At 35.6% G+C, this 17,092-nt stretch overlaps 1 protein-coding gene and 1 long non-coding RNA gene across 2 annotated transcripts; both read right to left on the bottom strand.

The window, feature by feature from the left end:
- Positions 1-286: 286 nt before the first annotated feature.
- On the bottom strand, positions 287-5,789 carry LOC100889525. Its single transcript, XM_030986031.1, has 6 exons — positions 5,268-5,789; positions 4,576-4,686; positions 4,225-4,354; positions 3,655-3,756; positions 2,986-3,138; positions 287-1,273 (listed from the first exon to the last, which is right to left on the bottom strand). The coding sequence occupies exons 1-6, from the start codon at positions 5,531-5,533 to the stop codon at positions 1,121-1,123; spliced, it is 915 nt and encodes a 304-aa protein (XP_030841891.1). The 5' UTR covers positions 5,534-5,789; the 3' UTR covers positions 287-1,120.
- Positions 5,790-8,642: 2,853 nt separating this feature from the next.
- On the bottom strand, positions 8,643-13,969 carry LOC581923. The gene is made up of 3 exons (XR_004064209.1): positions 13,804-13,969; positions 9,530-9,590; positions 8,643-8,784 (listed from the first exon to the last, which is right to left on the bottom strand). It is a non-coding gene; the product is annotated as an uncharacterized LOC581923 (long non-coding RNA).
- Positions 13,970-17,092: the final 3,123 nt, after the last annotated feature.

Here is a 17,092-nt window from a genome sequence, read left to right as displayed (position 1 = left end):
CTATAAGCTATAGTGCAACAGTTGGTCAATGCTCCGTAAACAAATTGTAATTTGATGGTATTACATTATCTTTTGTTTACCTCATTTTAGATATTCTTTTCTACAATTATTGTTTACTTTCCCTTCAAATAATGAGACTGCATGTTTTCGAAGTCCGAAATTCACAATAGTATTGATTTAGAAACAATATCTTCTGCCCAATTCTTAGATGTATGATGTCGTTACTTATATATATTATATATATATATATATATATATTCATGTATATTTCATTTTTATGATTTTCTAAACTTCTAATAGCTACTGTGCATTGAGGCTAATATTTGAGTGTAACAAATCGACTATTATGACCTTTTGACATTTTGGAGAACGGGAAATATATCAAGTATGTGGTAATAACCATCAGTTGTCTATCTCTATGAAATATATGAGTCTCTTTCATTCGGGTCTCAATTGATCAAGACATGCACGTCTAGTCATAGCTAGTAAAATCCATGGTCTGATAAAGACTGTTCGGTAAATTAGTCCCAAGATAAAACTAAAAGGTTCTCGAGTTTTATTCATTGAACAGTCATCATCTGTACGCGATATACGTGTATAATGCAGTCATCAGCTTGTCTGTAGCTCATGTAAAGCTTTATTTAGCATGTTGCATGAAAAAGGCTTCGATGGGTCAATTATGCATCTGCGTTGCGCGTCCATGTCGTAGCCCTGGTAAATTTCCATTCAACATGCCCCTTTCAACTCATTCGTAGCTCCCTCAAAGTTCAATGAAGCATTTTGGATAAGAATAACCTAAGATCCAAATGTTTAATCATGCATTCGCATTGTGCATCCATGATGAAGTTTCTCTGAAGTTAGAATCAACGTGTTCATTGAGTGACCTGTTAAGTTCGGAGCTTTTCATAATTACCATGCTGTTGTCAGCCAATTTGTAGCTCCTCTAAAATTGCATAACGCTAATGGCCTGGATCACGATATAATGTTCTCGTGTAATTGGGGATTGTTCTGGTACACACTTGTTCTAGACCCTCTGTAGCTCCTTTGAGGGTCTTAAGTGAATGATCTTAGATCAATATTTGTCATGTTACGTGGTTGTAAGCTATTGTATAGCACTTCTCTAAAAGGTTCCATTGCGCATGTTGCTAGATCGACCTACGTTTTGGTACACGTCATTTTCGTCGATGTCGTAGCCCCTCTGAACGGTACGGAAGTCCACGGGGTGGAGGATGAGAATGACAATGCCCTCTGCCTTCTTGATCATCTCCCATACCTACAAATGATAGGGGAAATAATTAACAATCTTTCCTCAACAGGACGCGCGATGGCATAGTTATAGACCTGTAAATTAGTAATCGGGAGGTCTTGGGTTCCAAAGTAAGCGGATGCGCTAGTAACCTTGGTAAGGCATTTGTCCTTATTACCAAGTCCATCAGAGACGACTTTAAGCCGTCGGTCCCCTGTTTGTTTACTAACAACCATATACATGCTTTTTTGGCAGTCAGGTGAAAACAAACCAATCAACAAATCATAATAAGAATTATTATAATTGTTATAACGGGGCATTTCACCGGCTGGTGAAGTTCACATAAGGCACAGTATTGAAGAAACTGATTGCGGTTGTAAAAGTTTGCAGGGAATTGTTATAGATGACAGCATTTTAGTGATTTCATCGATGCCATTTCAATGTTTGGGGATTTGTTGATATTTACTATTATATTACATATATTCATGAGATATTTCATCAGAAAGGTATTCGGTGCATTACTGTATAATTATTTTCAGAACGGCAAAGTATAAATGAACGGCCTGATGTGTAATGTGAATTTTCCCCTTGAATTTTAGAAACCTTTCCTCATGACGGGAAACTGTATGGGAAGCCAAGGATTTTATCTTAAACATGTACATATCACACATTTTCTGAGCTTAAGCTATACTGATTGTCGAATTTACGGCATGATAATAATAATGATTATGATAATAGTAATACTAATTGATATAATGAAAATGACAATTGAGTCTTATTTACTCAGGGGCAGCCACGTCAGAATTAAAACAGTTCTGCCAGCATGGGGGCCTTACAATTATCATCACCCCAGCAATTGCCAGGTACCCATATACACTTGGCTGGAGAGTGGCAAATGTGGATTAATGTCCTTGTTAACAGACGTTAAAGAACCGATATACCGCAGAAAAAATATGTATACAATTTTGTGCCGCCAAAACCCTTAAAGGGGAAGTCCACCCTGAAATTAAGTTAGTTTTAATAGGAGTAGAAAAATGAGAGAAACAAGTCAGTGAAAGTTTGAGCAAATTCCGATTAAAAATAAGGAAGTTAGGATTTTTGAAGTTGTGATCAATCAAACACAAATTGGCAACTCTATGACGTATCATGCGAGCTCAACTTCCATTTGCTCAGTACTAAAAAAATCTAAAATTTTCATTTTCCCTCAAGAAAAATTTCAACCATACATGCACCCTAAATATAATAATTGCAAATATGTTTCTATACTCCCCCTGCAAGGAACAAATATATATTCCGTCATCAATAACGAAGAAAACATGATTTTATGGAATATTATGCACAAAGCAAATGAAGGAGAGCTCGTATAATAAGTCACAGAGTTGCCAATTTGTATTTGATTGATCACAACTTCAATAATTCATAACTTTCTTATTTTCATTCAGAATTTGCTCAAACTTTCACTCACCTAATTTTCTTATTATTCTGCCTCTATCGAAACAAACTTATTTTGGGGGTGGACTTTCCCTTTAATTGATCTGGTACAATTCTAGCTATTTCAAAAAATGGCGGTTATTCTAGTTTTCTCACCTGTTCATTAATTGACATTATCTTGTACGTAACCAGAAATGACTCCCCAATATAACTTTCATCGAAATATCTTTATGACCCTCCACTTCTTTTATATTTTGATAGGGGTTACTCGATGGTAAACTGGAGACGATTCTGCCGGATCTGCTTACCTGTTCCGTAGTTGCATCTGGGTGGACGCACTCAAAGTTGACCTCAGTGATGACGTAGTTGCATCTCAAGCCCGCACTGTTCAGACAAGTCGTATCGTTAGACTGTAGAGATCCTCTGCGATGAGCCAGACCGTCTTGAGATACACGCTCAATCTGAAACGAGGATTTTTGACATCAAATGTTGGTTAATTTGTCTGTGGACTATGTGCAGGGGTCTCACCAATCACAACTTTTGTCCGTAAAATTCTTGAAAGCAAGTATACATTTTTTTTCTGGAGACTTGTTATGCCTGTCGGAAAGTCCCCTTTTCTATTTGTATGATAATAATCATGGAATAAATGGGGTTGGTGCTTGAGGAGGAGGGGCTTTCATTTTATTTGATAGGTGATATATGTTATGTACATAAGCTACATATACCGTCGCATTACTTTTAACGTTTTGTAGATGTTGCTGATATTCGATTTCATTTGTATACTGGCTCCAAACAATTTTCTAGATTTTCCCAAAATTCTTATTGACGTAATTAAAAAGAAAAAAAAACATCGAATTAAAAAGAAAGAGACAAGGATAAGATTTACAAGAGGGGGAGTGATGGAAGATAAATAAGGAATTTATTTTATTTGGCCTAATGTTTCAGCCAACAGACTCAATAGTCCTGCCATATCTTACCTCATTTCCTTGGAGTTTCAACCCTATGTCGTCAACATTATCTGAATTCCATTGGAAGTCACAGATTGTTCCAAACGGGATTCTCTTTAGCGTGATCTCGATCTGAAAAAGAGGGAAAAAAACAACATTAGAACATTGTGTTACTTTTTACCTTATATCGTTTGGCCTTTGGATGGGCATCGATCCGCAAGTTACCTTCGCCGAGTTCTGCTTAGACTATCCAATTTTGTTCTTCTTCGATCCCATGTTGTTTTTTGGTGTCTTTTAGGTAATTTTCGAGAAATTAAATTAAAAGATTTAACAGGATTCTTGCATTGATATAACATTAAATCCATTCATTAAAATTACAAAATTGCATAACACTTCTGCCGGAAATTCGTGCCATTAGTGCATAATGTCACCAAATTCATTCAAAGGTATTAGGCAAATGAGTCAGTATCTATGACACGATTTCTCAGACGTCCAATAATCAAAAGTAATTGTGTTGACGAACGATGTATCAATATGTAATATTGTATTTGTATTTTCCTCATCCTAGAGAAATTTGAATGATTTAGCATAATACATTACCTCTGGTTTGTCTGACATTCGAACACAGTCTCGGGCAAAGTGGACGTTTTTCAGCATAGTATCATTAACCTTCAACCACTGGTCGCCTACCCGGAAGTAATCTTTGAGTTCGCGAGGAACATCCATAACTCTGTAATATGGGTGCGGAAAAAAATGTATTTCAGTTGAAAGACGTAGAAGCCTAATTCTTTTAACTGAAAAGACAGGATATAAAACTGAAAGGGGAAAGGGAGAAATCAAGAAAAGCGAGAAAGGCAAAAGGTAATTTCCCCCATCACCACCACCATTATAAACAAAATAAAAAGGAGAAACAACAAATGGGTATGAAAGAGTGATTATAAAAGTACTCACAAAATACTGTCACTGGTTTCCTTGAGCAGTAGCTGAGACAAGTACCGAACGAGGGTAGTTTTGGCGACAATTACGACAGCCGTTCCCGATAGCTTCTCCCCTTTAAGTTTCCTTTGAAAAGAAATTAGATGAATTTAGATAAGTGATAATACTTGGAAACCTCTAATGTAATTAAGACAGTCGGATACCGATCTTTGTTATATTTTCCTTTAATGCATAATAAACAAAATACTTTGCACTACTTCTTAATTATTTGATGGTAATGTTGATTAAGTATATAAGGAATAATATTGCTTTAAGCGCACTATACTACAGAAATTCTCCGAACGTAATATTCAATGTACAAAAATCCTTCTTTATTCATTTAAAAATAATTTTAAATTATATCAATTAGATAAGGAAGCAATATTATTTTTTATTAAAAATCGGAAGTGACGAAGCATCTCCAAGATTTTAGACTTCACATATTTAACACGTTTATGAAAGTATGTCTTATCGATATCCTGCGAAACGTAACGACTTGTTTGACTATCTATCCGTATTGTTTTGGTAACAGATTTTAAGCTTGTTTGAATCATAAATACCTTTTCCATGTTAGTGCGGAAGAAATTAAGTTCAAAATTCTCAACGTGATTATTTCATGTTCAGTTGATAACTAAATCACTTGTTGTCACATCTCCTTTGGCTATTACCTGCATTTTGTTTCCATCTTCGTGGCTGGAGTTTTCTCCTGTAGCTTCAGAGGGACTGACTTAGCCGTTAACGACGACATACTTGTTTTACGCGGTGGAAGAGGGGGTTTAGCGTCATTCCGTACAGCGGCTGACCGTGGTGGTGTTGTGGTTCTAGAGTCAGTTCTGGGCCGTCTCTGAATGACGGACGTATTTTCATAGATATTTTCATCCAGGCACAAACCTGCCTCGGGTTCCTTTATGTCTAGAAGTCTTCCTCCTGGCATTTCTCCCGTAAATGTATTTGAGCATTCGGGCTCTGACTCATCTGACGGTGTAGGACTAGGTGGCCAACTGCTCTCTGTTGGTACTTTACAGATGTGAAGATTCTTGAGAGCACCTCCTTCGGATTCTTCAGACGAAGTACTGCAGCCAGAGAGACGGTTATCGAATCCGGACAAGGGATCTATGCGACGTTCTGGAATCTCGTACTCGTTCTCTGAATGATCAGCCCTTTCCTGAAGACGAATTTCGATAAGACCATTGGTGATATTGTAATTGTGTTAACTTTACCGGGTGTTCTCATACATTTTCCAATAAAGGTAATACAAAGTTTTGGGAAATTTTGAAAATTGGGTGGATAGTGATTCTTTACAATTTTGATATATTTGGATGCCCCTGTTGATGTATTATAAGCACTAGAAAATGTAACATCTAAAACACTTCTGCTTTCGAGATGAATTGAATATAAAAATTTACCGGTGCTCCCGGTAAATTTTGATAAATTTCAAATAGCGCCTACGTCCGTACAATAGTAGCTGCGACCATGAAAATCTCTGAATATGTAGTTATGATATATAACTTCCAAACGGGAATAGCTAGTCGGCCGATTTTAGTCAAGAAACATTGTTTTATAGCTTAATTAATATCTTGACCTTGAGAGGGAGCTATACAGCATAAAGAGTTAATTATTTATAATTTCATAACTTTAGACTCGATTTCAACCGCGACAACGATTACTGAATATTGTAGGATCGCATATGCTTCCAATATGTTCATTTGAACCCAATTCATGACCCCATACCAAAACTGTGTATTACCTTTAATCTTTAATAAAGCTTGATTTTTAAATGCGTTTGCTGTCTGCACTATTTAAGTCTGATGGCCTGTTTCTAAGCACACATGGCCCCGTCTTTAATATAAAGAGTTGATTATAATCAATATTATGTACATGAGAGATAGGAGATTACAAACTTACATTTGATTGGAGGAATTACGATTGATTAGGATCAATCTCAACTCTTTATAAGACGGGACCCAAGACATCACATATTGTACGATTAGCACAATACAATATGATTACACTAAACTTTATCTAATTTAAAATACAACTGTATGTCGATTCAATCCGTCCCCAAGCTGCAAGAAGGCCATAGGCAACTACATATTGACAATGGCAGTAACGGCCTTATTGCGGGGAACCGCCGATTTATCAACCCCTTATTGGTTTACTACCGTTTGTAACATGTCTTGACATGTCTTAACATGAATTGACGATACAATGAAAAAGGTACTGACCTGAAGCGTCTTTGTATGATGGAAATATTGGTACAGTTCTTGTGTCTTTTGGAGGGCCTGTCTGGAGGTTTGCTGGTGCATAGGACATTCATCCGCATGGTGAACGTTCTCGTCTGTATCTTGACAGCGGGCTGTGTGTGAGGTAATAAAAATTACCAAATAATAATTGTATATTATTATTATTATGTGCCATAACAATATCAACAAAAAAAAACTATAAGACTTGTGAAATATACCACCGGTAAAATATACCAGATGTCCGTGTATCCTAAAAGACAATAGTTACATTTAGTTGGACCTATGCTGGAAACCGGCGCCATACCATACACTAAATCAATTTAGCGCTTACAATATTATTATTACCCCGGTCACTGGATTAATATTAAATTGAGTATATTGCAGTGCACATTCTCCACATTCTCTGCATGAAGAGCAGTCCAGCTGGTCGCCTTTTCACGAGCGTGCACAGGGTTATCTAATCACGATGACCTGCGCATCCTTCCGGGTACCCATTTAGCACTTCGATGGAGAGGGACAATGTCGATACGATACATTGCTCAAGGACATAAGTTCCTTGGCAGCGCTCGAACCCGCGACCTTTGTATTCTAGTCAAGTGACCGAACCACTCGACTACAACACATCGATATCAATGACTTTGTTCTCTACACATTTCTGAGCTATTTACCGTCGTGTGACGCGCCAGCCCCCAAGTGATGACGTCCACTGCAGACTGGGCTTTCGTCAGTCTCCTCAATAGGTTGTTGTGGATTGACCCTCTTCTGTAAGATATAATGAAAAGAGAAAATATACACTAAACAGATTTAGCTAACAACAACCAAACTTATCAATTAAATAAAATGAATAGTGTGGAATACAATAGCTATATACAAGAAAAAGAATACCTATCTTGTTTTAAAGGATGGGGAAGATCAGGAAGATACATTTCATTTTTGTTAATCAAAGGTTTCATATCTAATGCAATGCGACAGAACGAAGACATTAGGCCTTAGATATTTCTTCCCTTTCACGTTCTTGCCTATGACAGAAGGCATCCTCACCTATAACAGTCGACATCTTCCATGATTTAATGACAGAAGGACTAACCTGAAAAACTTTGTCTAGCTCATCATGAAAAATCCCCTGCATGCTGCCAGGTGCTGTGATATGGGCTCCTTTCCGAGTCCGAGACACGGACGGTTTGTTGGAGGAAGCATCTGTATGTGTTCTCTCTCGATAGGGCTGCGATGGCTGTTGAGAAGTCAGCTGGGAATTGGATGCGGTTCTGTTGGGCATCAAGGCCCGTAGTTGGATGCACCACTCGTCCCTCTGCTCTCTGCGTAAATCAGTAGAACGGTTGGAAAAAATGTTCTTTTTATATCATTTTCAGTCTCGAACACCTTGAATATCCATGGTGCGAATGACGATTTATTATTCAATACTGGTTGTTGATTATTTTCCTTCAAAACAAAAAATTTAAATACTTCTGTTTAAACGCTCCTTATGGGAATCGACAAATTAATTGCTCTGCTACCGTGACAATCACCACTACTTCTGTAACTTCTCATATCTCTCATCCTAATTTCCAAATAAATCTATTTTCTTTTTCAAATCAGAATTACCGCTGCAAGTGCTAGATTGTATACTTCTACTGTTCACTGCTTTGAACCATACATTATATGTTATATATTTCACCTTTTCCCTGATTTTTATTTTTGCTTACCTTGTATCTGTGCGAAGGTATGTAGGTTTAGTCCCGCTACCACTACCGGTGATGCAGATGTAGTTGTCGTACTTTGCCTTGACGATCTTTGGGACAAGGTCGCCCTTTTGCACGGCTGCGAAGGATTTTACTTTGACGATAGAATTTGGTTCTCCGGATCCATCGGTGAATATTTGAATCTCTGGACGCTCCTCAATGCCAGGTGAAGCTAGCTTGCAGATCACCAGTTGTTCTTTGTCCTGCAATGTGCGTAAGTTATGGATTTGATGTTTTTTTTAATCGCCATCACCACGAACACGTTTGATCGATACAACTTTTTCAATAGTGATTAAAAATACACGAAAGGTTTGTTGTTAGATATTTTTTGTCTTCAATCATTAAACAATGAAAGCTTCAACTGTATTGAACTTTGTTTAAATTTACTAGTAAAAAAGTCAAGTCAATCATTTTTGTTCTATTGTAAAATTTCATGAAAACGCTTGAATGAATACATATAGCAAAAGGAATGTTCCTTTAATCAAATCACACGAGTATTAAATCTAATGATTCATATTGTACTAAGTGTAGTGTTTGAACTAGTAAATCAACAATATCTCCTTGGTGGTGTTTACTTGAAATTCAGGGGCCAGTTTCTCGAAACCGGCATAAGTCTAGATTCGTGGACATCACGTAGAAGAGCGTGTTTAACACACATTTCAATGAGATGTCCAAGAAGTTAAGACGTATGATGGTTTCGGGAAACATCCCCGAGTATGCTACAATACTAACCCTCCATAACATAATGGCTCTACATGTATTCATTATGAAAATAACTCTACTAAATTGCGTCAACAACAAGGAACAGATAATTTCTATCTGTTTCTGATCAAAGTTCTCTTTGTTAACTCCAGTTTTGTTTCAGGGTATCAATATATTCAACATTTATTGATGTGATAAGAAAATGCAATGACTTATTCTATTTGACGACGTCTGGACATCTCTTACCTTTAGGAACCCCCCTGCCTTGTGCAAAAACATGTGTGATTTTGTTGTCCCAGACATGGTTCTGAAAGACAAAAACATTTCGATACTTCTTCATTATCTGTAATTATTATACTTTTTGACGGAATATAATCTATTTCTTTTTACATTAAAGGGGTCTTGATATAGAGAACATTCCAATTATTTAATTTGTTTGACGTTCCATAAAGTCGTCTCCTACCACGAGAAGGCCGTGTCAGTTATGTTCGTCGATGGAACTGACCGCCTTATATTTCGGGCTGCATTTCTACCATACGGTCACCGTGAAGGCATATAGCAATTACTAACACAAAGGCTTTCGTCATCCTACCAGGTTCTGATTTCTCTCCTGAATATATAGCGGCAAATGTAGATTAATGCCTTGCAAAAGGATATGTATATAACATCTTCTTAGCCGGGTCAGAGCGTTTCCGAGAGGCTAATAACACTCATGTTTCTTGCATGGTGTCCATTCCATTTTACAATAGGCTAAGTATCCGAGTTGCGAGTTTTACCATTCATGTTTGATAAACAGATATTATTGGATATGCATGTCTATACTAATAGACTTAAACAAAAATGTCATTAAAAAATTCGATTACATCGAAAATTGTGACAAATTTCTATTTACTTGAAGAAGCCCAATAGGCGAAAAATTTGTGACACCTTTACATTGTTAACCGCGCGTTTTGTCAATTTTGTTTTGAGTCTCTTTAAAACTTTTTACTCCGCTGCAGAACATGTTCTTCTTTATCTATATATGACAATGATATCACATTAGGTAGTCATTATTGCGCAATCAAAGGTTAAAAAACCCCAACAATTCGATTGTTTGAATAGCACTCAATCTGAGAGCTATTGAGGCGAGGAATGTCGAACTTTGTTGTCAAAGGTATCGCCCGCGCACATTTCCTCAGAATAAATAAAAGAAGAAAGAGATTTTGGGGTTAAAAAGGGAAATCCCAAATACTCTTTAAATCAATTTTGAAGAAGAAAACAAGTTTAAAACAATTAATGGTGTAATTGAATTGCAATTTTCCGGGGGGGGGGGGGGGTCTCCAAACTTTTATTTGATTATTATGTTTCAATTAGCTGAGTTCATTATGAGCAATATATATTTTCATGTGAAAACAAACCTCCCTAGATGCACATTTCATCATGATTCCAGTTATTTGTTATAATGATCCTTATCATAACTTTATTATCCTAAAACAACGATATCAATAATTCTCTGAACTAGTGGGCTATACAGCACTGGAAATACCCAAACAAAAGATAATTAGTTTTCTTTCGTCATCAAAACTGTGCATTCGAGATATCAGAAGTTTCAAAAGCTAATTGTCTGTCAATCTATTTCCTGTCGGTCTCACGATATTTGACACACAGGACAGCTACTTTTTTTTTGTTTCAACAGTGATTTAAGTTTGTTTTTTGTTCCTATAGAAGTACTTTAGGAAACTAAACCCATCATCCCACACACCCTTCGAATATTATTGAGACTAAAATGTACAAATCAATAAATAACGACATTTGTGATATGTATCGACGATAACAATCCATGTATTATTCTTTATTTATATTCTTGATTATTCTCTACTTCTCTTTTTCTGCTTAGAGGAATCGGAAAAAGTAAAGGAGTGATAGAGATTCGAAGTGCTGACTTGTTGAACATTATAAGATTTTAAAGCGAAATTGCTGTCATATTAGATGACTATTATTGCAGATGGTTATGCAAATTTATCTGGTCTATTTCACCGAGATACTTTTTATTTTGGACTAGTAGAGCCAGAGATCGAGGGTGTTAGAAATTTGGTTGTCTGATAAAAGATTCCCACGATATAAAATAGTTTTTATTTCGATTCTTTTGTTTCATAAACGTCAGACATGTCAAACGAGTCTATCACGTGACTAGTTCTGATTTTCAGGCGGACACATGTTAAAAATATCACAACAATCATGACAATATTAAATATTCAAGATAAGGGCATGTATTATTTTCTTTGAATTCTTTCAATGATTGAGTAACATTTTGCCACACCTTCCTTTGCATATGCCTTGTGATAAAATTACAAAAAATACGGTATTGTAAACTACGTATTTTTTTGGTTCTTATTAACGCAAACTTCAAATAACTGGATTTGTTTTCATTTTTACCATGTCACCATGTATTTCATCTGGAATGCAGACTTTAAGTTACCTTAATTCCTCTTTTTAATAATATCAATTCAATGTTGATTGTATGGATTACTCAAATATTTTTCCACGATACATTTGGAAAGTAAGAAGACAGTGCCGATGTTCGCCATCACGATATTAACTAACTTTTCTGATAAATGTTTTTAATTATCATGATTAATGTCTCTTCCTCCTCGTCACATCTATAGAAATATATTTGTTAAAGGAAAAATAATATAAAACACCTGACCAGAACAAAATTGTTTGATAACAGATTCACCTGACTCCATAATAAAGGATATATGTTCCTCCTTTGTACTACAAACAAGTATTGTTGAGGTCATGAGCCCCAAGGCTATGCCGGAGCTAATCAGACACACGATTTTATCATTATCATCAATATAGTTATTATTTTAACTGTTATCACCATTCTCATTCTTATTATCATCATCATCGTTATTATTATTATTATTATCATTATTATCAGTATATCTTTATTATCTGATAAGTAATATCCTTTGTCATTTCATTATTATTATTCTTTTTCTTCTTCTTTGTTATCCAAAAGATGTAATAAGCTTGGGATACACCCCTTTGCATGAGACCCCAAATCAAACAGTCCTTTTCAATAATACTTCCAAACACATATGCAGTGACCTTTGTACCATTATGATCTATGCGAGTGTTTGTGTGTGCGTGGGTGTGTGTGTGTGTATGTTGGATTTTGCATTGCACATAGGACAGTCTAGACCGTACGATGCTGTCAACAAAGTACATGCAGAAATTTTAAAATTGAGAGTTTATATTGCCACTGTTTCGTTTTCTTTAAAGACCGTCAATACTACTGGGCCAGAAGGGATTAGACCACACAACGAGGTCACTGACAGGTGGCTATCTCATTAACTCAGCTCTCAACTAACATAAGAAAAAGAGAATCATGGGGGACCAACAGGCACCGATTGGCGAAGTTTTCTATATAGAGGCAGCAAGTAGCTACAAGTATGACAGTGAGGCTTTGAATTGAGTATTTCTTTACTTGTAAAGAAAAAATATACGTTTATAGTCGCATTGATGAATTTACTGCAGACATTATTGCTGTTATTCCACAATGTAGAATTACATGTGCATGCATGTTTTATAATCAAATTGCCATTCTGTATTTTATTAAGCTAAATAGAAAATGGTACAATATAATGAAATTTTGCTATCCCATATGAAACACTAGCTCTTACAGGACTGCACAAATAAATCATATATCGTCACATGAACAACAACAAATTACTAAGTAATCTTTACTCCTTCTGGGGGAAAAAAAAGAGAAAATCATTCCGTTTGTTTCTGTTTGTGTTTTCAATACAGTATGATAATACAGAAGGTTAATGATTAATAATCTTAAAGTTCGCTTTAAGTATAAACTAATGTGCTATATTTTCATTTTCGCTCTCTATCTCTTTTTGAGAAGCAGTGGTCATGGATGTAGTCTCGTCTAAAAATGTGCGAGAACGCTTCTAGGAATTACTTTGTACAAGTATCTTTTAACGTTCATGTGCAAAAACAACAACAACTCCGGCTAAATCATCGTTTTGACTATAAACAAATTCTAATATTACATGGTGAGCTTTTGCTTATTTCAATTCAATACCATTAAATTCATACCATTACCATTTAAAGTGGACGATGCTTATTTATCAGCGTTTCAATTGATGAGTTTGGTAGCGAAAAAAACTAATTTCAAACAAATGTTTGTGTTGTATACATTTACAAGAGGAATTCAAAATGTATATACACCCTCTCTCTCTCTCTCTCTCTCTCTCTCTCTCTTTCTCTCTCGTTCTCCTTCCCACTCTCCCTTATACTTTTCTAATTCTAGAGTTAGACAAATAAACACAAAATATCCAAAACATACAAAAGGTGTTGCTAAATGTGTAAATCAAAACAGAAATTAAGTCCCGCGCTTAAGTCAAAACCACTATTGATAATCCTCCATGAATACGGCAAATATCATCAAAATTCAAGTCTGCAATCAGAGGGTATTAGATTTCTCATGCTAACCAAGAGCTAATGAGCTGCATTATTTGACTCACCTCTCCTTCTCTGACATACTCCCCTGGTAGATACTATCTGACAGTTGGCCAAGCTGGTGATTACTACAGACTTGTTTGGAAGCTTGCCGTCACGACGATGATCTTGGTGAACTCTTGATTGTTGAATGATTATTACTTTACTACCCTTCTGTTTGCTTCCCTTATACTAAGGCACCCTAAAAAGACCTTGACTTCATGAAATGTATTTTAAAAATGAGCTCTAAAGTTATTTTCCAACTTTACTTCCTCAAACTGAAATTTGCACGACGCGATTAAACATGCGCAGGCCTAAAGTCATGACGTAATCTGCTTTTTTTAACTCGGGGAATATAATGATGACCTATTCGGCATAATTGTTACCCAGCAGAAGACGTGTTTGTAGTTGCTAGATATCAGCAACTGTCGAAATAATATTTTGTGTTTTTTCTACCTTATTTTTTTCTTACGAAATGTTTTTATACATATTGATGCATTTTACTATTTGACTACCACATGTATGATGCTGGTAGAATGTCGAGTAAACACGATTTTAAATTTTTGACAACACCACGTCCTTTATTATTCATGAACTTATTTAGTTTTTGTTTTTAATCCTTTGGTAGGGTAATGTTATGTCACAAAATATTCCATAACATAGTTTGTTTCAATTGTTGTTAAATCAATTTTAATTATAGAGAGGAGTTTATACGATGGTTGCAGATGATATAAATATTGTGATAAGCACGGCAGGTTTATGGGCACACGGTCTATTGCCCTGACTAGTGCCTTATCGCTTTATAGTTAATAAGTAAATACTACACCATGGACGTTAAATATTACGAAGAACTCTTTGCAAAGTAGAAAATTGACAGCAGTATTTTAGTTCATTCCTGTGCAGCCTTTTTTCCCTCATACAAATTTGAACTTTCTGATGCAACGGCTTATGCTTATAAATACATTAAATAACCTAAATCATCTAAAGTGTATTCCCCCCAAAAAATGTTTTGAAATGATTTTAATGTCATTCAAAAAATGGCCTTGTTCTCTCCCTCCTCATCTCTGCAGAATTAAATTTCTTTTTGGTCCCTTCAATGAAAAAGTAATGTGAATCAATGCCCCTGTAAAAACGTTATTTATTCCCTTTTTCTCTCTCACTTGCGCTCACTCTCTCTCTCTCTTTCTTTCTCTCTCTTTCTTTCTGTCTTTTCCCCTCTCTAGCTGTTCCTTTATCTTTATTTCTCTCTCTCTTGCTTTATCATTTATCCAAAAGGTTTGAGCAAAATTGAATAAGTAATAAGAAAATTATGAATTTTTAATGACATGAAAAACTTTGAAAATCACACTAAAGACAAATTGACAACTCACTCATTAGTCTGTGAACTCATTGCCTCACTATTCACTAATTATTTTGTTTATATTGATAACATAAATTTCCCATTTCACCCTAATAATGTAATTTCCTCACACCACCATCCAATTCATATTGATAGCAATATTACTAATGTGGATGCACTAATATAGAGTAGTTTTTTCAATAAAATCCAGAAAAATGTGAATTTTTATTAACTATGTATATACAAATCAACGATTTTTAATATACAATATTTAGAAAATAGTATCAATTTTTCAAAGTTCAAAAAAAGAATTTGTGAAATGTCATACACGCAATATGATACAAATCATATAACCTGGGCAAAGGCATGGGATAATTTTGGATAACAAAGGGAAATTAATGGGATAAAAATGTATAAAGCAATTGATAAATAGTGAGACAATGATGTCACAAATTGATAACCAAATTGGCAATTTGTGTAGTGATATCCATCGTTCCATACTTTTTCATACTTATTAGTGATCAAATTTTACTCACTTTTTGTTTGCTCTGTTTCTCTTGTTTGTATGCATCTATTAAAAGCCAATTATTTTTGGATCGGTGAAGGTTGGGACAATGTGTGCGCATGATGATTGTGTGTGTATGACGGGTGTATGTGGTGGTTGGGGTTTTGTTAAAGGAGCACGCGATAGGTGAAAGTGTCGCAACCAGTGTGGGAGAATGTGTAGCGCCATGTGATGGTATGTGCTGATGGTGGTAGTCAGTGGCGTACTCAGGATTTGTTAAAGGGGTGTATTTTTAATTGAGCTTTATCACACGACCGTGATAGCGTTGGCTTGAATTCTGATGAAGGTGAAAGTGAAGTGTAAATAGGGTAGATTATGCAACTCATTAATTGTAATCGATTAATGATTTGGGCATCATTAAAGGTCACGCAAAGTGTATGACCTCTAACAATGTTCAACCATCTACAGAAAATGGGTGATTATTGCCCCAAATCACTGAAGATATAATGTGTCTGACCATCATTTTAGCTTTATTCACATGAGATCGTGTGAACATTAAGTTTAACTTAAACTGTAAGTTAGAGAAAATACGATGTCATAAATAGCGATCCATTAACGACCGTTCGCACGTGACAGAAACAAAAAGTATTCAAAGTTTAATCTACAAGCCGGTCAAGCAGTCATTTAAACTACAAGCTGGCGTAAAGGGATAGTTGAGTTCTGTTTTCAGACCGCAAATGCCTTCAAAGTGCATGGTTATTGCTCATATTCCTATCTATGACATTTCTAGTGCCCTTTTAGAACCTAAAACTGCTATGGTAATTTTAGACCCCAAAATGTGTGAAATTTAGCTTATACGATCATACCAATTCAGCTCCACTTTCCAAAAAATACGGTGACCGTTAATTAATTATTTAATTAAAAATGACAATACATGGGCGGCTGGTTGTGCGTAATATAAACAACAAGAAAATGCCGACAAAAAGCCAACATCGGCACGGGCTGAAATACAACGTAAAAGATGCCATTTCGTTTTTTCAACGTTTTTTTCAAATGATCTAATAGACAGTATTAGAAATCGTTATATTTATGGATATTTCAGCCGTATCTGAACCGATTTTGATTTAACAAAAAATTGATTTTGTTATTAAAATTGTATGTTCCTTCAAATTTGACACTCAGTTTTTCATTATCTCATTAAACAAATATTTTGTGTAGCGCCCTCTGCAACAGAACTCAACTATCCCTTTAAGTGAGGATCCCCGCTACCCTTTTTTTTTTGCGCTCACCTGATAACGCTCGTGGTTTATGACGAGTAAACTTACAGTTTCGTGACCACGAGCGCGTCCGCATGGTGCGTAAAATGATGCTTAAAATGATTGTACACACTATTAAAAGAATTGTATTATTGATCAAGGCAAAAACAAAAATGCATATCTCTGGTTAGAGATATTATCGATATAGATAGAAC

The sequence above is a fragment of the Strongylocentrotus purpuratus genome, unplaced genomic scaffold (genome assembly GCF_000002235.5).
Source record: "Strongylocentrotus purpuratus isolate Spur 01 unplaced genomic scaffold, Spur_5.0 spur5_scaffold_15, whole genome shotgun sequence".
Classification (NCBI taxonomy): domain Eukaryota; kingdom Metazoa; phylum Echinodermata; class Echinoidea; order Camarodonta; family Strongylocentrotidae; genus Strongylocentrotus; species Strongylocentrotus purpuratus.
Note: the sequence above shows the minus strand (reverse complement) of the source record. Positions and strands in the feature narration are given on the sequence as shown.